We start from the raw sequence: 26,838 nt of genomic DNA, 5'->3' as shown, positions 1-26,838 counted from the left end.
CACCTGTGCCAGGGCTCTTAAGAAAGGTGTTGGTAAAATTGACTTTCCAAGCCTGGCAGCTGCCCACCACTCTCACTGTGCCCCACTTATGCTCAGAGTTAGAATAAAAACAACATCCCTGCAAAGCTCATGAGTACCATTTATGTCTGTCTTTCCTGCTGTTCTTCATACTGTCACCTGCTTAAGCAATGATTTTACTTTTAAAAAAGGTCCAAAGAATTTAAGCACTTAATGAAATCCAGTGTTCCAAAAATCAAAAAGTGAACCAGGTGCACTCTCCATACTCAGGTAGAGAGCCTCAGGAGGTGGTATTTCAGTACTTGCATGTGCCAAAGTGGATGAGTTCTAGACTCTCTTATGTGTATTAAAATATATTTTATTAAAACAGGACAAGAGAATAAATGAGCGCTAAGTAGACATACCTATTTTTATTACCAAAAGAAGAATTTGATGCATTTACCATTTTCAGTCTTCTTTTAAAATGTTATCTTTTATTCACTCATCAAGACCAAATAAGTTATATAAATCAGAGCAGTTTTCATTTCCTCAATGAAGTAGTCAACAAGATTTTAACTTCTTATGCTGACGCAGTAGCATGTTAGTTTTTTTCCAAGAGTGTACTGGTCTTGGGTTTCCACAAAGATTCTTCTCCACAAGGCTACCTTTCTTGCACAGCTTTTAAGGGAAACTCTTCCGTGGTACTAGCAGAACACTGTGGTTCCCCAGGAGGGTCTGACTGCAGCCAGGGCGGGTGTCAAGGCACACACGTGTGTGCAGGTGCACCCCAAGGACCAGCCCCCGAGGCTGGCAGAGGCCACCCCAGCCCTTCTGCCTCCCACTGCTCTTTAGAGGAAGCCACAAACTACCCTGAAGCTCCACGCTCAAGGCAGGGGCAACGACTCCATGTGACAGGTGTTAAACCAAATACTTTTGTATTTAATTATAGACAAATGCAGAGGACTATCAATGACAATGAACTGAGGCATCAGCATTGTCATGTCCCTGCTTTAAACAGTGTCTAAAGCAACTTCTAAACAAGTACAACTTGGGATATTCATGTAGAACTGAAACGGTGATTTGTTTGCTTTACCTAGTACGAAGGGTTTTCAAACACTCCAGTAACTTGTAACTAGGCCCACGGTTGCCATTTCCCATCTGCTTCCCATAAGCAGATATTTTGCTTTGTACAGCAGTAATAGATTTTTCCCCAATAACAATGCAATCTCATTTTCATAGTAACACACAAAAGCATTCTAGTCCTGCTCATCTTCATCCCCATCCTCATCTTCGTCCCCTTGATCTCCAGATTCAATATCATCTTCATCTTCAACCTGAAATTAATAGAAGATCTGTTGTGAGCAGTAACCCCTCTGACTTTATCCAGCCAGTGGAAGACAAGAGAAATGCTTAGGGAGTGCAGATAAGCTTATAGCTACCCTCAGAGTATCAGCCAGATCAATTAATGCTTCATACATGCAACTGTCATAATGTCACAGTTTTTACTTCTCTGCTAAAGGTGGTTGAGTACTGGGGACAAGAGGCAGGGGTCATCTTTTACTGATGGCTGCCAAATTAAGTTGAGAAAGTAACTCTGTTATGTTTAACACCCCTCTGTGCATAGAAAGAGGCCTCACCAGACTTTCTGGATCAAGCTTTGCCATACCCAGACTGGTCATATCTGCCTCAGACCCAAGAACTCACTGGCTGCATTCCTTCACGTACCGGTACGCCAAGATCCTTCAATTTGATCTTGAGTGCAGATATCTTCTGATCCTGATCAGCCAAAAGCACCAGGAGATCATCCTGTTCCTTCTTGGATTCTGCAACTTCTCGCTGCAGTTTGCTCTTCTCATCTTGCAATATGGCAACCGTACTGCTGGAGGAGTCCAGCTGCTGCTTCAGCGACTCCTTCTCCTCAGAGAGGGTTTTCACTTCACTCTGGCAACAGGAAAAATCCCACATCAGGTTACAGTACAAACACAGGAACAGCCGTTTCCTAAAACCACGTTCCATACGATACCTTTAACAGCTTCAACCCACCTTGTGCCTGGTGGCCCTGCTCCCACACACACCTACACACCCTTACCCAAACCATTACCAGGACAAGTACTGACTGGGGCTCCCTTCTGCCCAGCCCAACTGCACTGGCCATGCCAGAGTACAGCTCATTCCTAGACTGTCCTTACAAACTCCTTCAAGGCAGACAAGGTCTACATTTCCCAAGGGAAAAAACAGAGGAGACATCCAGCTTCCCCTACATGGCCTGAGACACTGAGGATGCTAAGGAAACAAACCACTTCCACCTAAAACCTTTGCTATTGTAGAAGCCCTCCTAATTGAAGGCTGATTATGTAGTGGCTTGGTTTGGTGTTCACCCACTACCAACCTTCAGTTCTTTTATTTCTTGCTCCAGTCGTGCCTCCAATTCAGAGCTGGTTGCTGCTGTTGCACCACTATCTCCTAACACAGGATCTGCAGTTGCATTCTGTGGACAAGGAATTCACTATCAGTGCCTCACACACCAACACAGTAAGCTAAGATATTACAGTCATTTTCTTAAAGCGTCTTTCCTTTTACAGCATAGCCAAGGGATGGTCATTATATACATCCCATGCTGCAAAGCATCAGGAAACAGATTTGTGATTGTGGGGTCTCAGTGAACTCCTATGCACATGCACATGTTCACACAAAGAGATCACAAGGTGCAAATCTTTGTTACATAGAAGCTAGAGCTGAAACACTGTTCAGGTTTCTTCGAGGCAGACTCTGTAAAAGCCAACCCACTTAGACACTTCTGAAGGGCCAAAGATGCTTTTATTAGATTTAATACCCAAATCTCTGTGTGTGACTACTAAAAAATAGCACTAGTGAAACCTCAGCCAGCCCTGCCCAGTTATAATGTCCATAATGTGGCAACTGTCTGTCAGCTACAACGGCCACACAGCACAAATTCCAGACAGTTGCCTTCCCAGTTGTACCACACTTGAGCCAATGCTCCAAGCAAGGGAGGCAGGAGGATGTAGGATGGCAGTGAGGTGGCCTGACAGCTGATGGCACAATGGAACACAGACACACCTCTGCCTCCTGAGCACACATGGCCAACACACATGCAGTGGCATCTCCCATGAGAGCAGCTGACACTTGTGACTGTAGCAGTGTTCAAAGCCTTCCTCTCTGACCAGCTGTACATTAAACACTTGTCTGGCAGCTGTTTGCGTGGCCCGTGTTCCTGCAGCTTCATCTGTATAGTGGGCTGTGGAAATGTCTGTAACACTTCCCTACAACGTGCTGTTCAAGTTCTGTAGCTCAGTGTTCACTTCCTAAAGCTGTTTGCTAGTGCTGAGGACAGTCACATTGATTTAGCCATTCTGTAAGGCCTTACTGGTTTATCACTCCAGTACCCAGCCAAGGAAAGCTTTGCAGCATTTGAAGGCCTGTACAGACAGATGCACCTCCCATTTGCCATTCAGCTGTACCTCAACTTTCTAGTCAGCATTCTCCAATGCTTGTAAGAATAATCCCTTCCATGTACATGATATCACAGTTGTCTCTCACAAAACTATTTCCTTTCATTAGAGCATGAGCTTAAACCCCCAGTAATTGGTATTTGCTTTTTTAAGAATACCAAGGAACATTGCCCTCCCAGAGCACTAACTTGACTACCAGTCCCCTCTGTTCTCATGAGGGGTTTGTCTCAGTAACTCATTACTGGATTTAAAACACTGCTGGAATCACTTGATGTGTATTCTTAAAACAAGACTGGTTTAGGACAGAAGCTACAGACACTGTAAGCAGCAAGGCAGGTCTTGAAGATTTAGTCCCCAGTAAAAACAGAAGCAACTTGTGCACTGGTACCATTACTTGTAGCTTTTGATTCTCCATCTGAAGCTTGGAGATTTCTGCAGCCTGTAGTTGTATCTGACTCCTGAGCATTTCTAATTCCTTTAGGAAACAGACAAAAACTTAAAGTTAATTTGATAAGGCAAGGTAGTTATTCAAATCATATTTTTCTCAAGTTCAATGCTACCAGACTCACCGCCTCACTAGCATGTATGTCAGGAAATCTGCCTCCCTCTCAGTGGGAGCACAGCAACCATTTCCCTAGGAGACTAAACTAGACTATTTTCTACCCTGCTCTCACAAACCAATTTCTCTGGAATGCCCAACCGAGGCACCTGTCTGAGCCCCAGTCATGTTTATCAAGGTGTTTAACACCACCTAAACTCTCATGAGCATCTTCTGTCCATTATCCCTCTCAGAGCACAAACCCACTATGACTTACTAATCCAGGCATAATTAGTTGTGATCAGACAAACTCTGCCAGGTATTTTTTTGAACAACAGCTACCTTAAATTCCTGGATCTGCAGTCATTTAAACACTTAGTCTGTGCTGTACATCTAATACCTGGAAATTTCCATAGCTACATTTAAACATATGCTTTGCAGTGGATAAACACATTCTGCAAGTCTGACAAGTCAAATGTCTTGTCCTGCCTGAAACCTGCTTAGTGAAAACTGATTTTTTTTTTTTTGGATGCATAACCTTGATGCTCCAAGATCAGGACCATCATTACAAAGACAGATGATTAAAAACAGCAACACATTCAAGAATCAGTGCTCCTCCCTGAAGGGTGACAAAGTTCCCTTCCCATCCCAAGCTACCCCTGTTGAGCCCAGGTTTGCTGAAATGTCACAAGTTCACCTTCTGCAGCTCACTATTGTGCTCCAAGCCAGCAGATCTGATAGTCTGTGAAGACTGTTCTGTGGTTCCCATTTCCAACTGGGAAGAATTCTGTAAGAGCAACACAAAAATCAGCCTTAGAATGAAAACCCTAAATATAGTCATGTTGTCAGAAAAAAAAAGAGCAAGCAAAGTGTTCTTGCATGATCAAAACTCTCAGCAGAGAAGCTGCAAATAGACTCAAAGGCACATCAAAGCTCTCTGATGACATGAGAGCAGCATTCAGAGGTCTGCATTCAGAGGGACCTCAGCTCCTCTAAGGTGGGTGCAAAAGCACCCCTCCCCAGTGCAGCTGCAGGAGACAGACACCACTGAAAGCAGCATCTGTCAGCCTGCACTGACAGGCAGGCCACCAGGAGCAGGTCTGGGGCACTACCCCCACTAAGCTCCTAGGAGATGCCCACCATTTTTCCCCACCCAAAACACACTAAGACTACTGGTTCTAAAGATGCACAAGTTTCTTGTGCCAACAGTGCTAAGCAGCAGAGGCTCTGCTCAAGCCATCTCCTACCACATTCCCTCTTTCCAGCATGCCATTAGTCAGGATAGCTTGGCTGCCACCACCATGAGGACATGCACAGCTTCAGGCAAGTTACACTTGAAACCAGGAACTGGCAGCTGGATTGAGTTCTGCTGAGACAGCACTTACTAGTTTTTCTATCACAGAATCCTTTTCCCTTAACTGCCCTTGCAGCAGTTCATGCTTGTTTTTCCATTCTTCCAGCTCCTCTTTCAACTTGCTCACTTCTTCTGTCTGAATGCCATTCATCTGGAACGTGTCACTGTGGGAGTTATGATGCTGAGTGTCCTTTCCTAAGGAACAGGAGTTTACAAAGATGAAACAAACATCATTCTAAAGTTGGTTTCAAACACACTCAAGTCCTTACTGCCTGTTCCCCTTCTGCCCCACAGGGCAATACAAGCCATTCTAACTCAGGAAGCAAAGCACAGTATGTAAGAATTCTTTAATAATAATAAAAGCACATGATAAAGAGCTCTAATTTGCCATTCCTTCAGGTATTTATGCTGCTTCAGCCATTCAGTCCATCCAAAGTAAGGTCATGACAAATTCTATAGAGGGAAGATAATTGTTTCCAATCATAGATAATTTAGAGTTTTTTCAAATAATGTCATAACCAGCTTATCAGGCATCTTGACCTTGGAATCAACTGGAACATACTGCCCTGATTTAAACACTCAGCAATTTCTCTAGTGACAGCAACAGGCTTCACCTTGCACATGTGCCCTACTGACATCTTCCCCAACTCTTGCTTTCATTCCAGATCCAAACTTCAGCACACTCTGTGGCCCACCTGTTCCGAGCCTGAACAGGGAGTGACTGGTTTGGATTAACCTGAAGCAGAGCAGAGGCAGCCTCTCCCAGCAGCTTCCTGCTAGCCACAGTTCCCCAACAGACATGTCTGCTGGAGCTCTGCTGCAACTTGCCACAACTCACACAACATCTCAGCACAAGGCAGACTTTATATATGATTTTATATCATTCCTCCTAATATTTTACATTATTCTTCATGAAGCCTACCTAGTTGCACTTTGAGGAGATTATACTGGTCCTTATGCTGTTGGATCTGGGACACTTGCTGTGTGACAGTTGCCTGGAGCTGTTCATTCTGAGATGTTAAAGTGTTGATTCGTTGCTTTAGTTCTTCAAGCTCCTGGTCCTGTGAAAGGAAAAAAAGAGCACTTAGAACTAATAACACTTCTGAAAAAAATCCTGTCAGGAAGGTGAATAAAGACAAAAAAACCTTAACAGGACCTGCACTTTAGTCCACTTCAAGAATCTTTAAAGAAGTCACAGCAACTGCAGACATCCTATGTTCACTAAAGCTTCACTGATGGTTCAGAAGTGCCCCTGAGTTCCACATGTCCCCTAGACCCTCATCCCTAAACTCAACACCTGCTTTCAGTTTAAGTTCATTACCTTTGTTCCTCTACTTGCTGCAGCAACCACACAATTGAACTACCACTGGAAAAAAGGTTTTGAGAGTCCACCCATAGTAGGTATAATACTCAAACTACACCAACAAACCACTTCTTCCTTCAGCCCCATTTCATCTGTCGCCTTTCCAAAGGTGAGAGCACAGAATTAAGAACTGCATCTCTGAGGGGATGCAAGTTCTCCAGTTCCTCATTTGAGAAGAAACGCTCCAACACAAGAACAGATGCCCCTCAAGAAAAAAGAAAATTAACTTATCCGGTGTTCTAAACACTGACATTTCAGTTAAACCTAGGCAGAAGTGTTTTTACAAGTGTTTCTGCATTGCAAGATTCCTTGTCACTTGTTTTGGAACAGGGTATCAAACTGCACTGCAGTGCCTCTGGAAGACAAAACAAAGAGCTTGTAAAGGCACATGTACAGGGTAATGTCCTCTTACCTGCTCCCTAATGACTTTTTTGTAGTGAGTCACAATGTTGTCATGCTGTTCCAGTGTCTTCTTGACCTCCTCCTCCTTTTTATCCTCCTCGCTGGACTTGTAAATAGCTTTACTTATAACACCTGTCAAAAACAGTCTTTGTCAATTAGAGCCCAGTTCAATTTTTTTGGTCTTCAAAAGAGTCCCAAAACCTCACAGTCTGAGTTCATGGCTTGATAAACTCAACCTGCACATTAAAAAAAAGCAAAGGTTTAATAGCAAGTGGTGATTTCTTTATTGCAGGGTTTGCACACTTAACTGCTTTACTTGGTTTCAGACAAGTAAATGGGTGCTTTGAGCCTATCCTATCAGAAAAGTTGTGTTTTACTTGCACTATGTCTGCACTATAACTGCAGCACAAGTGGTTGTACAATAAGTGCAAGACTCTGAACTACAGTGGCAAAAGGTAGATCAAACTGCTTGGGCAAACCCATATTTACAGTCGCTGCTTTAAGGCTTTTTCCTTCTCTAGTCTGAGGTGTAAGTATAATATTAATAAACAGGACACCAGTTACATGTTAAGAACAATGACAACCTGTCTATTCTGTGAAGGACAGAAAAGACTAAAGCAAGTGTCCATCATGTCCTAGAAAGACAGGAAATTCAGCATTAAGTTTTCTTAACGAAACAGTTGCAAACAGCCAACATTTGGATTGTGTACTTCCACAAATCAAGCCTTTATGATCATCACATGTGCTCGGTACTTGAGTTTCCATGTGAGCACAGGTAAACAGCTCCTGGCCAGTGTGGTAACTCCCAGAATCTATTAAGAATTTAAGAATCATTTCTTCTAAGGATATCAAGTAATCCAGTTCAAGTATTTTTACTAAACACTAAGTGCAAGCTCAGGTATATGATGACTTCCAGCTATTCCTGTAGCCTTGTCATGTCATCACACTGCTTTAAGAGAGTTACATTCAGTATATTTGGTAGCCACCAGCTCATCATAAACTAGAGAAACGAGCGCAACATCTCACCTTCCAATTCCTTTACCAGCTTGGTGAACTCATGGTCAAACATCATGTGGTCTGGGCTAGAGAAACTAGGCTGGGGCTTCTGAGCAGCTCTGGAGTAAAGTTCATGTTTGCTAATGAAGCCAAGCTTCTCAATGAAGTTCTCCCTGCCAATCCTCTTCTCAATCAGCTGCTTCAGCTTCTCTCTAAAAGCAAGAGACAAATCAATCCCAGTGCAACAACTGAGAAGTGAACCCCTCCTTCCTTCATGGCAGGTTTTGCAGTTGCAACTCTTATCTGTCTCAACCCCACTGCCCTGTCCCAGTTAAAAGCCTCTTAAACCACCACCTGCCACTCACAGAACCTTTCCCTACGGTCCTTTTATTCCTACGTCATACTTACTTCCTATAATTCTCCAGGGAATTGTCATTGTAGTAGATGGAAATGCCAAGCAAAAGTGCACACAGGCCTTGGACGAGCTGCTCCTCTTCTCCCAGGTTCTCAGCTATCTGCCCTGTGAGCTGGAGCTCTTGTTAAGGACATTGGACATATTTCGGCATCACAGCACATGCAATGAGTTTCTCCCTGTATACATTCCCATTTATTTTCACACTAAGGCCAAGCTTGATTAAGAATTAGACAGAAGAGCTGGTAAAACCCTTGCCAAGTTAACTCCTGTTTTGAAGGACTTGAGTAATCAGTGCTTTCCCTGTAAGTTCTCAGTAACTGTTTAACCCAAGAGATTTAGTTGTTTCAAAACTAAAGACTTGCAGTGTAGATAAGGTGACAGTTTAGCCTTACAGACTTCAGTATTTTTATCCTGAAAAGCAAGCACAGAATTTCTTCTTAAACAGAAGTATGAACACTCTTCCTGCCACTTGAGCATGAGCTTAATTCACACTAAAATCATCACTGGGCTTGTTGCAGTAACACCCCACTTGGCTGGTCAGTTGTGGTGCTTTTCCACTGCACTGTGGTATGTGCATCCTACAGACAGGGCAGGGTACGCAGAGCACTGGCAACAAAAGGCTCATTTTGTCTCTTGGTCCACTGCATTTTCTTTCATGTCATGCAGAATCCCTGTAAACTCATCTAGACAAACCTTTGACTTGAAAATGAAGAATCCAGGTAATGTCTAGGCAAGGGGTTCTATCCACAAGCAGGTCAAGGATACAAAAGGTACATTGGCTGGGTTGTGAAGGAAGTGGGTGACAGCAATGGAGCAGTTGCTCAGCCAAGTGCAAAGCAACATCAGTAGTCCAACCCTGGTCTGCACTTTGCTGCCCTGCAAAGAATAAAACTCCCCATCATCACCTTCACACAGTGGATGACTAAAAAAAAAAAATAAAAGCTGTACTGGATCAGAACTCACCTACTTCCACCTCATAATTTTAAAAGCAAGTCATGTCTTTAAAAACCACCCATTCTTTAGCTATTCTGGCAACAGCTTTAGTGCTTGGATCAAACAGAGATTAAACCATTCATATTGAACTGTCTTCAGAGCACACCAGCAAGCAACACATATGTGAAAAATGATTCAAGGCAAGTTAGCACCAATATAAAGTCATAACACATTAGTTCTGCATTTGTAATTAAAACAAGGGTGACACAAAGGAACATACACACAATGCCTGTAAAGAAGGAACAAGGTGTACATGTAGTCAGGTAAGGATTCCCTGGAAGAGATGCATCACCAAGACTTGCCCTGCTGACTAAAAACTGCCAAGTGTTCCTATTATTTTCTAGGTCAAAGAAAGATAATACTGGAGTGGCTTTCAGTTCAGACAGGAATGCTAACTGCAGTACTTTATTTCTGTCAACTTGACAAAATTCAGTTTTGTCTCCAAAATGACTACTTCTGTCTCTGCTGCAGGGTTTTGGGCCCAGCTGTGCTAAAACAGGCATCCATCTCTTCCAACAGTCAATAGTCAGATGGAAGCAAAAGAGTTCCCTCACTTCCATTTCCAAATACTGGTTCTGATTGGCCCAGCACCATCAACCAGTCCATACTGGGAATAACCCCTGGAACTGGCAGTGTTGCCCTACAGCACGTGGGCACATCTCAAGCTTCTTGAGAACACTGGCACACACCCTTAACTCAGAAACATGGAATTACTCTTGTTTACATGGAATTACTATGTGCAGCACTTAGCACACACAATTTATGCTGGAAGCAGCTGCAAACCACATTTATTCTCATGCACTGCTTCCTATTCTGAGGTCATATTGATGTGCTCTGCCTAAGGATTTTCACACAGTGCCAAACACCCTCTATAAACAACAGCTATTTTCTAGGCACACTGTGGTAACACCCACTCAGAGATGACAGTGCTCCATGGCTGCTGTTCTACAGTTCAGGCTTGGGAACAACACAATCCCACCCCTCAGGACAGCTGTGATCAACAGAGTAAATGAAACTATTTTTTGTGCTTCAATTAACAGCCTGGAAGTCAAACAACTCTTCAGGGGTCATTTGCTCAGAATGAGAACCCAGCTATTCAGGACCAGTAGAGCCAAGGTTAAAGTAGCTGCTGGTAAGTAGAACACACCCCATGTCTGGAAGGCAGGTTAAACAGTTTTTCCTTCAGCAGCCAGGACACCAGCAGCATGTTCCCACTTCAGATGGTCCCAGCTGTTTGCTACAGGCCAGTCAGAAAACAGCGTTTCCAACAGTTTTAGTTTTCCTTACAAGAAAGCACATCTGTTACATGAACAGATGGTCCATGAGTCCACCCCACTGCAAAAGAAGCACCCGTGCTGCCCTGTATGCCACAGTTCTGTGGAGCACCCCCGGAGAATCCCCTGGAGACACAAGGAGTTTGTTATGCCAGGGAAAACCCAAACCCACTGCAACACAAAGCTGTAAGTGGAAACACAAAAAAAAAGCAGTTAAAGAAAACCTCCCCAGCAAACCCCAGACAAGAGGGAAAGGCCTGCTTTTGGCAAGAAAATGCCCAAGCTGTGCCAAAAAATACATACCCGTCTGTCGATCTTATCACCCTGCAAGTTACACACACATTACTGGAGAACCTTCAAGTGGAACACAGTTCAGACACATCCCCCCCAGTTTGAGTCTCTTCTATTATTTAGGACTGAAGAGCCTAAAGCAGTTTTACTGACTCAAATTTACCATACGCAAAAATGCCAGGAAGAAGATAAAAAATGAGTACTGGCTCTTTTCAGCTACAGCAGCTGAAAGAAGTCACATGAAGGAATTCAAAATTCCAGCCATTATTTGCACTTGCAGGAAAAGTCTATTTACCACCAGAATAACTAGCTCCTTACTATTCCACATGCTTTTTCCCCCCACATGGTTATAACAGAGGGGAATGTCACAAGGAAATTTGGGCTAGAAGGGGAACTTCACTCACTGGTCATTTGCCAGGTCAGGTATTAAGATGCTGAACAAGTTCAAAAAAAGCTTTTAGCCTTTCATAGCAAAGCCAACAATCAATACATGAGAGCCTGCTGTTTTCATGATGTTTCTAGTTAGCAGGCCCAGGTTAAACACCAAACAGGCACTTCTTGAGCACAAAAACATCATCACTGGGGATCCTGCCAGTTGGCCTTATCTCTTAAGCCAAGTTTTGGGGCTGGATAGTTCAGGGCATCTGAGAGCAGGCAGCATCAAGAAGCCATGTGATGGAAAAGCAAGATTTGCTGCTCTTCTCCTCCCTGTGAAGCACAGAGTGCTTTAAGGAGTGCTTAAAAACTATCTGCAAAAGACAACCCTCCTCGTTGTACCACCTGTATCCTCACAATGCCCCTGCCCAGGAGCTGCATTCCCCAGGACACCCAGAGTTGTATCCCAAGGGTGCAGGCAGAGCCGTACCTGGGAGAGGATGTTGGTGCACTGCTGCAGCAGGGACACGGGCGGGTTGCCAATGCTGGTTGCCAGCTGGACCCTCAGCAGCTGCTCTTTGAGAGTGGCATTCTCCTGCAGGGCATGGGCCAGGGCCACGGCAGCACACCAGTTGGACAGGGAATCCGTGGAGAAGAGGCCCCCGCAGAGCAGCTGACCCGCCGAGACAGAGTTACCTGTAGCTACCAGAGAGGCCAAGAGATTAAAACAAGCCACAAAACCAGCCAAGTATTTAGGACAGCAAAGACTTTAACTGCATGAAGAAAACAAACAAACGAGGTTTTAGAGCAATTCTAAGCCAAGCTGCCTTGCCTGGATCAGACACTGAACAGCAGGTACTGACTCCCCCCAGGACAGCAGCTGGTGCATTAGCACAGTGCCAGCTCAGGGCTCCCTGCAGCCATGTGGGCCTGCCCTACCATCAATGGTGGATGGCAGGAGCGTGGACACAATCTCTCCTTGGCCTTTTTGGTTTTTGTAGAGGAAGCACTGGAAGCAGTAGAGAACAGCACAGCGTAGCACAAAGGGCTGCCTCTCGTTCACCATGGACATCAGCAGGACAACAATGGCAGGCCTGTAGGAAAAGGAAGGGAAAGCCATCAGAACAAAGCTGTGAATGCAGACAACCACAGCTACAATTTGAAGGGTGTTATACAGATAAGGAAAGATACCGTGGCCTACCACTGCATCTATAGCCATTTTAAACAACAGCATTAAAATACCAGGTGTTACTCAAGTTTTTCAGTTACTTAAAACACAGAACAGCAGATGGATTATCCATCTTCCTTGCCTCCAAATGCTCTTGTAGACTGTCCTCTGGCTGACAGGGGCAGTTGATCCAATCCAGGAATTTCTCTGCTATTGCTCATTCAGTTTTCAGGTGCCACCAAACATGAATTCTAGGCCTCATCTCTGTACAAACACACCTGACACCTTCATGCTGTACCCAATACACCCCACATGAACTTCAAGGTGTTGCTCCAGAGCCTAATTCCAGCTCTGAATTTAAACAGTCCTTTGGATTAGACTGTCATGGCCCATACCAATACACTACCAGAGTTCAACGCTTTTCTTCCCCTACCTTGGTGGATTAGAAGGTGCATTTACAGAGGCAAAGTAGTCTTGATTGGTCTGGCATCCTCGGATGACCTCTGATACAGTATTAATGGTCTAGGGAAAGGGCAGAGAGAAAAGTTTAAGAGAAATTGAAGTGTGAGCCATAATCTACCACCTAGATCACTTCAAGTTGTTCAGTCCGACCCTGACAGCTCAGTATGTAAAGGCACACACCAAGCCTCAGCACAGATCAATTCAGTAAAACCACTGCACATGAAATCAAAGCATTTAGGAGCTGTGAAACACTGACCTAAGGTTAAGGGACAAAGAGCTCAGGGGGCTCTACCACACCCAGTCACCTCCAACTTAATTTTCTCTGCCAGATCAGTTTTGCTGTGCCAGCCAGTTAAACTGGACACTTAAAAAAGTGAAAAGGTGAAACTTTTTATGAAACAAAAAACTGCAACAGAGTAACCAGTCCACACTCAATCCACTGCTGACAGGGCTTTCTAGAACCTAGAATTCCTCATCATTGGAAGCCTGCCAAAAAGAACACTTGAAGACTCTCACAATAGAGAAACAATAAAAAAACCCACCCCCAAATCAGGAAAACAGAGATCAATTCAGCTGCTCTGGGATACGCTGAAATCCAGCAGAAAAAGTAAGCAAATCCAAATCCTTTCTGCTTGCAGAACACAATGTAAGTGACTCTCCCGTTTGTGCTGCCCACAGAGGAAGCTGATATGTCTGGCATCTGAAATACTTGCTTAGCAAATATTCAGTTTGTCTCTGCAGCAACTGGTTCTCCCTGTAGACTGCTGTTACCACCCCTCTGGTTGCCCCCATCCCTCCATCCATTTGCCCCTCTTACCTCTGTCAGGATGTCGGCAGGAACCCCAGTTGCCATGAGGATCGTGCAGAGCTGCTGTAACAGCCCGCAGTGGAACATGGCCTTCTGACAGCTGCTCGTGGCACCAGGAGGGTTGGTGGGAGACACCAGCACCCGCACAAGCTGGAAAAAAGGGAAACAGTTCCACGTGAGGAGAGCCCAAGACATTCTGAAATGCAAAACCAAGCTCATTTGAGGTTGACCATGAAATAGAATTGCTCCTCAGAATGGAGACTGGAGAAAAACAGAATGTTCATCTCATTGCTACCTATGGTTGCTTCATTTTGAGTTCCATACAGGGGGATTCTTTACACAGAACATCCCTGATTATGTTTTCATCTTAACTCACTGCTGCAGCTCAGGTTACATGAAGCTGTGTGATATACCAGCCATTACAGGTCCACCTTTGGCAGTGCTGGTGCTGAAAGCAGCACAGCTCATGAGCATTGGCAGCTAGTTCTGAGCTAAAGGGAACACAAGTCTCACAGTTGTGACATGACCCTTCACCACAAGGGAGCTGACAAAGTGCTGGCATTGGTGCTTAGGAGTTAGGGGAAGGGTTTTACCTGCAGCATTAGGTGAAGATTAGTTACTTTCTGTGCAGACCACCCACAGTTGTCATCTCCCACCTCAAACCAAGGCTTCATACGCTGAATGTAGGAACCTTCTTTGAAGAAGTTCTGATTGGAATTATTATTCTTCAGCAAGTTTTGTAAGAGGAGGAGACAGTCTTCCACCACTATTCCTGATGAGAGGAAAAAAATAAAAATCAAAGTACAAGTGAAAAGATGGAAGCAAACTAGTTTCCCCTTGCAGGCAGGACGTGTTGGGTAGAAGAGAGCACACACTTCTGAGCTCTCCATTCTGAACACACGTCACACTTGGATCAAGAACTGGGAACCTCACAAATTAAGAAAGTAATCCAAGGACACTCTAAATTAAACACATTGATGTTGATCCAGCATATTTCCAAGGAAATCATAGTTGTTTTTCCTCCACAAGTCCAGGGCAAATTTCCAAAGCATATACAGCTCATTAGTCAAGTGGGTAGGAATGGGAAAGACCTAAAACAAAACTTCACCATCACTCTGTGTCCTGAAGTTCACCTATTTGCGTGTCAGACTACACTATCTCTATCATATGCACTCAAATGAAGTTCCTCCTGAACTGCATTGTGGTTCCAAGGCAGCAGTTTCTTCCTGGGTTACACATTTGTTCTCTTCAATCACTGGCTACATCTTCAACTCATTTCAAAGCTACTTTCTAGTTCGTGTTATCCTCAGATAGAGGTTCCTCCTATCAGAGGATCAGATATGTAGGGGGGGAAGCAGAGAAGTTTTAGCACTTAGGAATTTACATACGAAGGCTCCTAAAATTATTAACTGCCTGAAAATAGCAGCTTTAAATCAAAGGTTTGCTTAATATTTCCATGCCAACATACCTGGAATAACTGAGCTGGAAGAGAAGCATTAGCTGCTCCTGCAGCCCACAAAAATGTCATCAACAGCAGCCTGTCATATTACTGAAATAGATTGTGTAGTAAACTACAACTGATGGTAAACTCATTCTGTGTTGCTAGTAAAAAAAGAGCCCCAAAGTGCTGCACTATTTTTGCTCATATTTTTTTTATCCTTTATCCCAACAGGTAAATCACTTGGCAAGGAGCTGACCAGAAAACTCAAGTTATCAGAGCAGTTGAAGGAACTCAGCAAGCTGTTACCTCCAGTCACTCCAAGCATCCAAAGATCTCACAGGAGGAATGCAGATGCTTAACTCTGTAAGTGACAAATGCAGCACACACATCTGACGCTGCCATTCCAAGCACATACATTCCCAGGCCTAAGCCAGGCAAGAACACACTAACTCACTCACACGTGCTCAGAGAGGTTGGCTGATGTTTTAACTGTCACTTTTCACAAGACACTGAAGCCCTGCTACTTGGTCCATCTGGTTTTGCTTGGTTTGTTCCAACCAGTGTAAGTTTTGCTCCTTCTACCCACTGACCCAGGTCTGATTACCCACTGTAGGTAGGGGTAAACCTAATGTAAACATCTCCTAATAGTTGGTGCAGAAGCACAAGACCAAGTCTCAGACTTTACCTCCATCGCTGTTTCCTTCCTCTGTTATGATATCCAGAAGTCTCTCAAAGGCATTTTCAAAGGCAACAATTTTCTGTATGGCTGCATTACTTTTGGTCAACTGCTGTAACAACAAGACTCCCTTGACAGGAGGGGGAGAGGAAAAATTCAGCTTAGTTTTTCCAGAACTCCATTGCTTTTCTCAAGTCACAGCTCTCAGAAGGATGCTGAATGAACAGCATAATCCTCAGCCAGGACCACAAGCCTGGACTTCATGCCCTGCAAGTCAGCACATCTCAAACCCCACCATGGACACCAGGCAGTGGTTCCCTCGTGGACAACACCGAGGATGCCAAGTGGCCACACAGAACAGAGGGGTAAGTTCCTTCTGTACTTACATCATTCCGTATAACCTCCCTAGAGTCTGCCAGTAAATCCATCAGTCTGGAAACACCTGCAAGAAACACACTTTTTTAAAAAGTAGCATTAAAAGGTGCAGCTTGTTTGTGCTGGGGGTCTTCAAGACCCCTTGCTCAAGACTCCTCTAAGCCCTCTGCCATCTCTGCTGAGCTTCCAGTTCCAAGGTTATCAGCAGTGAATTCAACCACTCACCCATGGGGCTGACAAGAATGATCTGCTGCACTTGGGGGCCTTGCTGCTTTAAAAGAGATGTAAGTAGCTTCACTCCAGGCCAACGGACATGGAAATCAAATTCCTGCAGAGATGGAGAGGAGTACATTAAGGAATCCATCCCTCAGTATTTAACTCAGATACTCTGACAGATGCTTAATACTGCTGAAAGCCTAACATGGTTTCCATGTGGGAAAAGCACAGGATCATAATGAAGTTGGATTACCAAGGGGAAAAAAAAAAAAAAGGTATTTGTGTTGCTCTCTTCAAGCATAATACTTCTAGTTTAGGAACAAAATTTTTTAACAGCTGCAAGTGAAGAGGCAATTCTGGAAGATAAAACCATTGGAAAATGAGTTAAACATACCATGCTGCAGGAAAGCAGTCACCCTTTCCACTTGAATTGCATCTCAGACACTACTGTCTCATGATCATTTAATTATCTCAAAAATTATCCTTGCACAAGTCACAGCTGCTGCTGTTTGGGGAGCAATAATTTTTATTGTTTCTAATCAAGTATCTAAAACCCTTTCCCAAGTAACAGGATGAAAGGAAATGGTCTCAAGGTGCACCAGGGGAGGTTTAGATTATTAGGTATTAGGGAAAATTTCACCACTGAAAAGGTGGTGAAGCATTGAACAGCTGCCTAGGGCTGTGGTGGAGTCACCACCCCTGCAAGTGTTCAGAAACATGTGGATGTGGCACTCTGGGACACAGTTTAGCAGTGAACATGGTGGTGCTGGGTCAACAGTTGACTCCACGATCTTAGAGGTTTCTCCAACCTCAAAGATGCTGTGATTCTATTCAATGTTACCCTGTTTGAAAAGCTGCACTAATGGTGTTCATCCAGGTCAGTCCTGAGTCCCCTCCAACCCCACAGTCACTAGATGCCAGCACACCTCACACAGGCCTCACTGGGACAACACCATGGCTCTCTCCAGCCCAGGTACAACACTGTTACTCACCTCTACAAGAGTCAACAGCAGAGTGACATTTTCTTGCTGTTTTATGAAAATCTCTGTGAACTGACTTCCCAAATCATCAACTTGTTTTGCCAAGTTTTCTTCTGTAATAGTAAAAAACAACGTATTACAACACAGTTGGAACAACTTCAGCAGCTGTGATTTTTATTCTTATTAAAATAAGGCCAGGGGTGACCAAAAGACTTTGAGTCACTGGTATAATGTTAATGGAATTATTTTCAGGACAAACACCAAAACAAGCTTTTCACAAAACAAAACCCCTACATTATTGTAAGAGTAACTTTGAAGTCTCAGAGCAGGACATCCCCATGCAGCTCAACCAATGCAGGAGAGCAGCTCCCCACAAGGACCACTCACTGATGTGTGAAAGCAAAGTACACGTCACACCACTGCTGCATGAACACAAAGCAAATGCAGAAGTATCCCACAAAGTGACAAAAACATGCAGACAGCATCTCTGCACCACTGCTGTTTTTCTAGGCTGAGTGACAATTTACATAACTGCCCCACAAAGCAATGGCATGTAGGCACTACTGCTTGGCACAGTTAAGGCAATGTCAGCTGAAAAACTTCAGGAAGAGCAACTCTAATCCCAAGGGAAACAGATTTTTTTATAATATAAATTAACAGAACACAAACAGTAAAGCCAATGAATTTCTGACTAAATCTAAGAGTCTTTGGATTTTTTCCTCCTACTTGAAGTGCAGGATTTACAGCCTTATCAAGGAGACATAAACCATTAACAACTGAGCAGGTATAAAAAGGGTCAAAGACCACACACCATTTCCAAGCTCTGCACTTGCTGGGGGGTATGGCAAAACAAACCTGGTGCCAAGAACATGAATTAAATTCAATAAACCTAATTCAAACTGTTGGCCATGGTGATTCACTGCAAGGTATCAGTAACATCTACTTGCTAAGGATTTCCAGTGCAGCAGAAGTCTTTTGTATGGCCTTCCATACAGAATAGCTGATCATTTCCCATGTCATACAGCTGCATTTCCCCCTTCAGCAGGCTTAGCAGTACAGAGTTTACAAGAGGGACAGAGAAGCAGCAACACTCTCCTGTAAGTTTCTTGCTGCAAAAACAATGAAACATTACAAAGAAGTGATAGAAGAGAGGACAGACTGCATGCAAAAATAACAGCAGCCTAGGCATGGAGCACCTAGCACAATAAACCCCATAGTGAGCTCTCTGAAGCTGAGGGTCTTAGCAAGTCTGGCACACTCCTGGTTTACATAAATGAAAATAAAAACTCCACAGGAGTTCAGCTTCTGCACTTGCTACTGCAGAGTAAGAGGCAACTCAGTTGGCAATCAACCAGACATGGATTGCACACTGTAGTTTGCTGCAAGCCAAGGAGAGAAAGCCCCAAACCCTAAACATTTTCCTTTTAAAATTAAGTCAAAATATCTCATTTTGACTTTTCCATGAGCTGTGACTGAACATCTTGTCCTTTTCCCAAGCCCAGCTGCAAATAACAGGTGTTTGAACTCTTGATCCCAACTGTTGTCCTTGCACAAGTTCCAGGTGGTAAGGCAAAACCTAAGCAGTACCCACAGCTTGCACAGCCTCTTTCAGCTTTGCTGTACTTTATTTACTCTAGTTCAGGATTCTTCTATGAAAGGGCCAAATCACCTTTTTTCTCTCTCAGCTCTTGCTTTTTTCTGTAAGTATTTCTTCTGCTACATTTAAGGAAAAGAGGGAGCTGGACAAAAACAGGCAAAGGGAAAGTGCATCTTTCACTGACATGGATACACCACAGATCTTGCAATCAGCCTTCTACCCATAACTGCTCTTTGAATCTAGACACTCACAGGGTTCTCAAATAAAAGACAAACTTCCATCTGGTAAGATCAGCTCTTAGCAATTCACCAACAAGCAGCACAGCAAATTAGAATTTAATCCCAAAATAAACAGATGAAGTGCATTTTGATAAAATCAGTTTAAAAAAGAAGAACGTGGAAGGAATTAGTGGTGACTTGGAGTAGAAGTGAACACTATTTTAACATGCATTGCTTAAAAAAGACACTGTAAAGGATGCTCACGTGCAGCTCGTGCATTTGTGTCCAACTTCAGGGCTTCCTGCAAACAAACCCTGTTCACAGATCTCAGCCCATGAAAATCCTACCAGTTCTGGAGCTGCACACTTTCATGACATCCTTATTAAAAACTTATCATACAATCTGTAGAGATATTCTGGCACTCAACATGCCAAATCACAGGAGAAATCCAATTGGAAACACTTGAGCTCCAAGGAATAAGTGTTGAGCAGAAGGCAAAGTGCTTCCCCTGAGCTCCAGTTCAGGTTTTTACAGTGTCCCTTTTAAGTGCCAGCAAGTGTTACTGGTGTGAGTAGCAACTAAGGCTAAAGTGCCATATTCATACAAGTAAAGGTTCTTTTACCTTCAGAGTCATCTGTCAGTGCAGATAAAATAAAAAGAAAGAAGAGACAGGTTTACAAGTTGAACAGCTTTCCACACCACACAACCCATGACAGCATAAGCTGAGGTTTCCCAAACAGCCATCCCAGCTTCCTACAGGAGCCCTGACTCCTTTGGGAAGTTCTTATGGAAGGGGCTGAACCAAACCACCCCTTACTCTTAAAGGAGTGGTGATCTCTCACACAACTCCAGTTTGACAATTCTTTGCTCATTTTAAGAGACTGCCAATAACACTCTAGTCCAGTCCATAATCAAAGCCACTACCACAAACATGGATTCACCAGCACTGTAAGACTCTGACCTTGTTCAAAACATCTTTCATTAAGATCAGGGAACTTGATGAACAAGGAAAAGAAAGGCAAGTAAGCCAAGCAACAATCCGATAGTTGTTCAGAATAACATTCATAGGCCTTTGAGACCAGCTTTGATGGCCTAGCAAGGAAGTGGCATGGATTTTCACAGCCCAGCTGTACAGTGGCTGCTTGGACATCTTGGGAAGGACTGGCACAATCACTCTGCAAAGTGCCACAGCAGGGCTGAAAAACATCTTCATACTTACATAGTATCACTATCACAGGTACCTGAGATCTTACATCTCAACATCTCTGTTGAATCATCAGATTGTAGGGTCCCATTTGACAGTAACAGCCAAAATTATCCTTTCACAATAACAAACCATGACTTGATTTTTAACTTACAAGACTAGAAAAGAACAATTATCCCATTCCAACCTGACTGCTGTTCACAGAACATAGTTTTTAAAATTAATAAGCAAGAGATCAGTGTTATTTTAATGCAAGCTGCATACAAGATTTTTAGCATTGTCCTAACAGCTACACAGTAACAAAGCAAGTCTCAGCATTAGTAAATCACATTTGATGATGATTTGAAGAAGCCCCAAGGAAAGGAGCCCCACAGTTAATACAACTATTACTACTGAGTGCTTACCTTGCTCCTCCTCTTCTAGGTCATTCGATATTACATTGTAGAGAGTGTCCAAGGCATAGCCAATTATTTCAGAATCTGAACTGCAAATGAGAGAACCACTTTTCTTTAATGACTTATTTCCAGCTACTCTTACAAGATTGCTTTTCTGCCCAGGTAGTTCCCTTTGCAGCTTTAGGTTGCTCCCCCAGGCGAGCCTCAGTAAGTCTGGAGACACAAGATGACCACAGGAAGCTTCCCTGTAGGTGTGTCTTATTTCCTGAGTCATTCCCTCCAACCTGTTCTTCAAGTGTACCAGGAAAAAGCTCTGGGAAGGCTTCAGACCATTTCCCAGGAAGTCACCCAAGGAAGCTGCAGACAAGCTTCAGCACCATCCCAGGATGTCAGCCAGAACCCCAGCCAAAGCTTGGAAGAATGCAGGACCAGCTGTGGATTCTTCCAAACAGGCCAGCCTCTCCAGCTACACCCAGTTATTAAGGGGTTTTGAATTCCAAGCATCCCCATGAAGTTGCAGGGCAGCCTTGCTAACCCTAAAGCATTAATTCACCTGCTCACACCCAGGCCTGCCTCAGGACAGACCTGTTTCTTCTGCATTACCAAGACTGAAGCATCTGTAAACCCTGCACTACAACCAAGACACAGCCAAGAGTCCAGGAGCTGAGTGTAGCCATTTTGCTGCTGCTTGCTTTGTTGCTCTTAAACCAGGAAACAAAGCACAGCTGATCAAAAACCAAAGGAAAATAAAAGCTAAGATCACAAAGGTACCTCTGGTTGCAAAGACACCTCACAGTACCGGCATGACTTAGCCAAATATCTGAAAAGCACATTGTCAAAAAAGATCTCACGCTGACTTTAAGTGCTTGCCTGCACTGTGTAAGGCATACCAAGGCATACCAAATAAGGCTCCACACCAAAGACAGATTTGCATTTTAAGAGGCTGCTAGGCTGGCTCAGAGCAGAGGCCTGAAAAACCACCTCACCTTTTAATCCATGGAAATGGTCTCACCTAGCAGGTATGATCACATCTCCAGCCTGCTCGTGTTTTCCCTGTGTCATGTTAGTTCTTCAGTACACTACTACAAAGTCTATGCTTTCCTTTTCATAGACTTGAAACAATTCCACATCTAATAACACCCAGAAGTTCCCTGGAAACCTAAAAACACCCACCAAGCTGTGGCCTTGCTTTTCCTTTCCATTGTTAAGGAAATCACAGCAGCTACAAAAGAATAAGCAAATTTAATGTACACGTTTCTGTAGTTGAAAGAGAACACATCACAAAACGAGGACAGCAGCATCCCACCTCTGCTGTTCAGCACACACCACATTTCATGGATTATTCTCCTAGGACTGAAGCTGTCCAGCTTCTCCTCTGGAGTGACAATCGGTCAAGAAATAACACTTCTATTGTCAGGCATCCATAAAAGATGCAGCCCCTGTGCTGGACTGCTGCATTGGACAGGCCACCTTCCCCATCCTGCCTCTGCCATTTGTGACTTGACATGGCATTCAACCCAGATGTCAGGGCAGTGCTCCGAGTTCACAAACCACAGCTGAGCAGAACCACATGGAAAGGAAGGCACCCATGTATGGGCTGTCCTACACATATATAACTATGGTCTGTGCCTTAGGAAAAACAGCTCTCTTAGGGCCACACATTAGGCTCCAAGCTCTCTCCAATGTCAGACTGAATTTCAAAAATCTTCTAATATACATAGAGACAAAACAGTTAAAAGATCAAGTTGGCTTCTCACTCCTATGCCTTCTCTCACACCAACCGTTCAGTGGTACTGGCCTGTTCTACACTCAATGCCAAGTTTCTTTCAAAATAATCCCTGGTGGGATGTAGCAACATCTAGACAGTTCGTCAGTAGAAGTCCTCTACCACATCCTACTTTATATTACAAAATAAACATATGGCATAAGAACTCTGGTGTGTGTAAGAGTCTGGAAAATGTAAAGCTGACTCAGGCTCCAGGATGGCTGATGCACAGAGCTGGAACACTAGTCCAAGAAGCCAGTTTGCTAGAGAACAAGTTTTAAACACTCAAGCAGGAGACAGAGCTTCAGACAATCGAAAACTGTTTTAACGAGTAGAATGCTGTCTTCCATTTAGGAAATGGTGTATTGCTGTTCCAGGATAAAGGCTGTAACTAATTTGAAACAACAGCCCAAAATCCAAGGACAGAAGTGAGAACAGGACACAAGAAACACCTTCACTTACCAAATTAAACCTTCTGTAATCTTAAACTTCGCAGCAACACAGTCAGTGTGCACAGCCAGCATGAGTGACTCACATGAAAACAGTGACATGTGAGAAGACACTTTGAGTCAGCCATTGACTTCTCTTTTCTCATCCCATGCAGCTGCACCTCAAGCAAGTGAACAACAGGTGGAAAAGAACATTTTCTACTGCTGCAGAAAGCTTTAGGGTGCCTCAGGTGGACACTGGAGAGGTACCAAAGGTCACACACCGAAACAGCAACCACAGCACTGCCCTCTGGCAGCCAACCTGCCTCAGTTCAATATGCCTGTCACACTGGGCACAGGGGACAGTTGAGCCTGGGAGTCACTTAACCAGTTATCCAGATGAGTTGGCTCGGATTTGTGTTGAAATAATCCTAAACCCCTCTCACTTCTACCATCGCTGACTGCAAACAGAGCACCCCAGCACCTTTAGCACCTGCACTGGTCGGCCACAGGGCCTACAATGCTCTCTCAAGTAAGCCAGGGCACACAGCGTCGGGTGGCTGCCATGCTGGCAAGAGCAAATCAATTCACCAATATCTTGTGGCAGACAGCATTTCTGCAGCTGAAAACCCAAACAAACATGTATTAAATGGTTTTTCGAGCTGCAGCCTGAGTCACAGAAAACATCCACAGGGGTCCAGGATACACAAATTCCCAAGGATCAACTAGAGCCCAAAAAGCACAGAAAAGCCTCAAGTCCCTGCCCTGAGGGGTTCAGCTTGGCATCTCAGCTAGGAGAAGAATAGAGCCCCACCTCCCTTCTCTAAGTTCAAATCTGCCCTCAGGAGCAGAGAAGCAGATGAAAGCAAGGCTCCTTAACCTAGTTTTTCTGAAGTGCTTCCCCATCGTATCAGGGACAGTTACTCCTATAATCTTCCCTTACGCTGTTTGCACCAGGTCAGACATTCAGTTTTAACTATCCAGGCAGATGAATAACATGGACTCACCTAGACAGCAGCCCCACACCTTCTTCCCAGCTGGCATAACTGGCTGGGCAAGCAAGGCCTCCACCAGCAGCCTTGGGTTGAGCACTGAAGAGTTTCATGTCCTACATCCATAAGAGGAGCAAGAGGCTTCCTTCCAGACACACAACTGCTGCTTTCCTAACTGTCCTTTGTCTTGACATCAAGAGACACACTCCTCCTTCCCATGTATGCACATCTAGGTATTCCACATAAGACCTTAAGGCTGTTTTATATCAGTTTATCAGCTTAATGGTTCAAACCCAGATAGAAAAAGACTGTCCCAATCCAAGCACTGCAAACAGGTTCCATGTTACAACCTGCGCCTACTATCAAGTACAGCAATGCAATCAGCTGCAGAGACAGATAACATATTTCAAACACTGGACTCCACAAATACTACATTCTGGTCCCCACAGAGCATTCAGACTCATGTCATCTGTCACAGCAGCAGCCCTGGCATCCTGCTCTCCTGTTCACCTGAATCCTTCAATGTCAGTGCCTGCATTACTATCCAAGGCAGAATTATTCTACCAATTCATTTACTAACACAGCAGCAAAAGCACACACCTGATGACTTCATTCACTTCCTGTTAATTGTGTCTACTTCACCTTTTGCCCAATAACAGGCTGATTTGGGTTATTTCAAACCCTGTATTAGTTAAATACATGGTCATTTTGGACTCGCCTTCCCACAGCAGTGAAAAGTAACCACTGAGAAGCATGAAGGCACTTTGGTACTACCTTCACTCTTGAAGTAGTGTTTCTGTCCCTCATCCAAGACCCTGGAATTCTGTCCTTATCCCCTCTGAATATGCTCTGATAAACTTGATCATCACAAAAAGCCACTGTGATAGGAATTAGTGGAAACACAGCTCCCTCTATGTCTTGTCAGTCCAGAGCACTGATTCCGTATTTGTTGTTTCAGCAGAAGGGGGTCCCGTTCCCAGCCAGAGGAGGCTGCAGCACTCACCGGTCTGTCTGGAGAACGTGGATGAGGTGTTCCATGGCCTGTATGCCGACCTCCAACCGGTATTTCTGTTCGGAGAAAACCAGATTTGTCAGCGGTCGAAGCCCGAACACCAAACAAAGCTTCTTTAGTAGTACATGGCAAAGGTACTTCAAATCCATGCGGCTCCTCGGAAGTTGGCACTTACCTTGGATAACGACTTGAGAGCACGAACGGCGTCCCTCCGGTCATCCAGCAACGTGGACGAAGCCACCCGGTCACAGAGCTTCTGGATCTGGAAAGGTACATAACACCCGGGCTAAGGCGGCCGGGCAGGACCGCGGGGAAAGCTCCCGACACCCGGTCCGGGCTCCGGCACCGCAGGGGAGAGGTGCCCCCTTCCCACCCCGCGGCCCCGGGCACACCCCGGGCCTGTCAGCGGGGCGCAGCCCCGGCACGGCCGTCGCGGTCCCGCGGGGCTGCCCGGCCCCCGGCGATCCCGCTCACCGTGTCGGCGCCCGAGGGCTGCGGGCCGGCGCTTGGGGCCGCCCATACGCCCCGCAAGAAGTTCATGGCGGCTCGGCCCGGCCCGGCCACGGCCCGCCGCTCCCGCTCCGCCGCAAACCCCCGCGGAAGCGCCGCCGCGCCTGCGCTTGCCACGTGGCGCCGGACGCGGCAAGGGCGGGACGGGCGGGACAGCGGAACACCGCGGGAACATACCGCGGGGCGGCCCGCGCGTCCTCAGCACGGCAACAGCGGGGAAACCGGCCCTACCGGCACCCCGGCCCCGGCCAGCGGCAGCTGCGCTCTAGGAGAGATCCCAGCCCTCAGCGCACTTCCCAGCCTTGTTCGGGATCCGCTGCTTGGCCTGCAGTTCTCGTTAAGGAAAAAAAAACATCCCAAACGGGTGCGAAGAGCAGGGTCAGCTCGCAGAACGTTTTGTTGTGTACTGGCTCCCGGTGACAAACAGATGGGCAGATGCTGGGGGCATTAACCTGTCTGAAAAACAAACCCAGCACACCCCTGTAACCCAGTTCCTTGAGACTTCTCAGGGGTCTGTGCATCCACAACAACCCCAAGACTTGGAATTCAGAAATTGATATGACTTAAGAGTAGCTATCACTTTTCTATTTTAACTACAAGTAGAAAAACACTATTAGGTTTAACCCTAACTCACTCAGAGAGAAACAGAAGCTTACCCAAATAACACTGACAGCTCAGTCCAAGGCAAGAGCACCAAGGAGTTGATTTTCTTTCAGACGCTGACTTTCCCCACATTGGACGCTACCACAGCACTTCCTGGATTCCTGCTGAAGAGCAGCAGCCAAGAACCATCACTCGAAACCCTTCAGGCACTGCATCCACAGACCAGATCCCAGTCTGATGCTGCTCTCCTGATGGTTACTGGTAGGGTTTGGCAGTGTTTGGTTTATTCTACATATCTAATTAAAGCAATTTTAATTCCAAATACAGTAAATGAGCACAGAAAGCTCCAATTAGGATGATCAGTTCCTAAAATTGGTTAATTTCATTCCAGGGAGAAAGCCCCTCTTACATCACAATTTAAATCAGGAGCTTCAGAGATTTGGTTTTCCCCAATTAAAGAACAAAATCAATACTTTAATATGAAATATGAAACTGAAAGAGAACATTTACTCTTTCTATA

At 44.8% G+C, this 26,838-nt stretch overlaps 1 protein-coding gene across 9 annotated transcripts; it reads right to left on the bottom strand.

The window, feature by feature from the left end:
* Nucleotides 1–398: 398 nt before the first annotated feature.
* Nucleotides 399–25,764, bottom strand: USO1 (USO1 vesicle transport factor). 9 transcript variants are annotated; one of them, XM_018084665.3, is made up of 26 exons: nt 25,680–25,764; nt 25,381–25,467; nt 25,197–25,261; nt 21,018–21,097; nt 20,032–20,043; nt 17,607–17,707; nt 16,624–16,726; nt 16,410–16,465; nt 16,033–16,153; nt 14,500–14,678; nt 13,916–14,056; nt 13,070–13,158; nt 12,408–12,562; nt 11,959–12,170; nt 11,106–11,126; nt 9,301–9,411; nt 8,529–8,647; nt 8,151–8,332; nt 7,135–7,256; nt 6,282–6,420; nt 5,391–5,554; nt 4,703–4,792; nt 3,856–3,942; nt 2,387–2,485; nt 1,723–1,938; nt 399–1,331 (listed from the first exon to the last, which is right to left on the bottom strand). In XM_018084665.3, the coding sequence occupies exons 1-26, from the start codon at nt 25,743–25,745 to the stop codon at nt 1,254–1,256; spliced, it is 2,895 nt and encodes a 964-aa protein (XP_017940154.3). In that variant the 5' UTR covers nt 25,746–25,764; the 3' UTR covers nt 399–1,253. The 9 variants fall into 9 exon arrangements, with proteins under 9 accessions (XP_017940154.3, XP_029820382.1, XP_029820381.1 ...); XM_029964522.1 differs by having other exon boundaries at nt 3,862–3,942; XM_029964521.1 differs by having other exon boundaries at nt 11,959–12,164.
* Between the last annotated feature and the right edge of the window lie 1,074 nt (nt 25,765–26,838).

Source organism: Manacus vitellinus, unplaced genomic scaffold (genome assembly GCF_001715985.3).
Source record: "Manacus vitellinus isolate BGI_N305 unplaced genomic scaffold, ASM171598v3 scaffold_73_pilon, whole genome shotgun sequence".
NCBI classification, from domain to species: domain Eukaryota; kingdom Metazoa; phylum Chordata; class Aves; order Passeriformes; family Pipridae; genus Manacus; species Manacus vitellinus.
The sequence above is the reverse complement of the archived record's forward strand: the minus strand, read 5'-3'. Positions and strand labels throughout refer to the sequence as shown.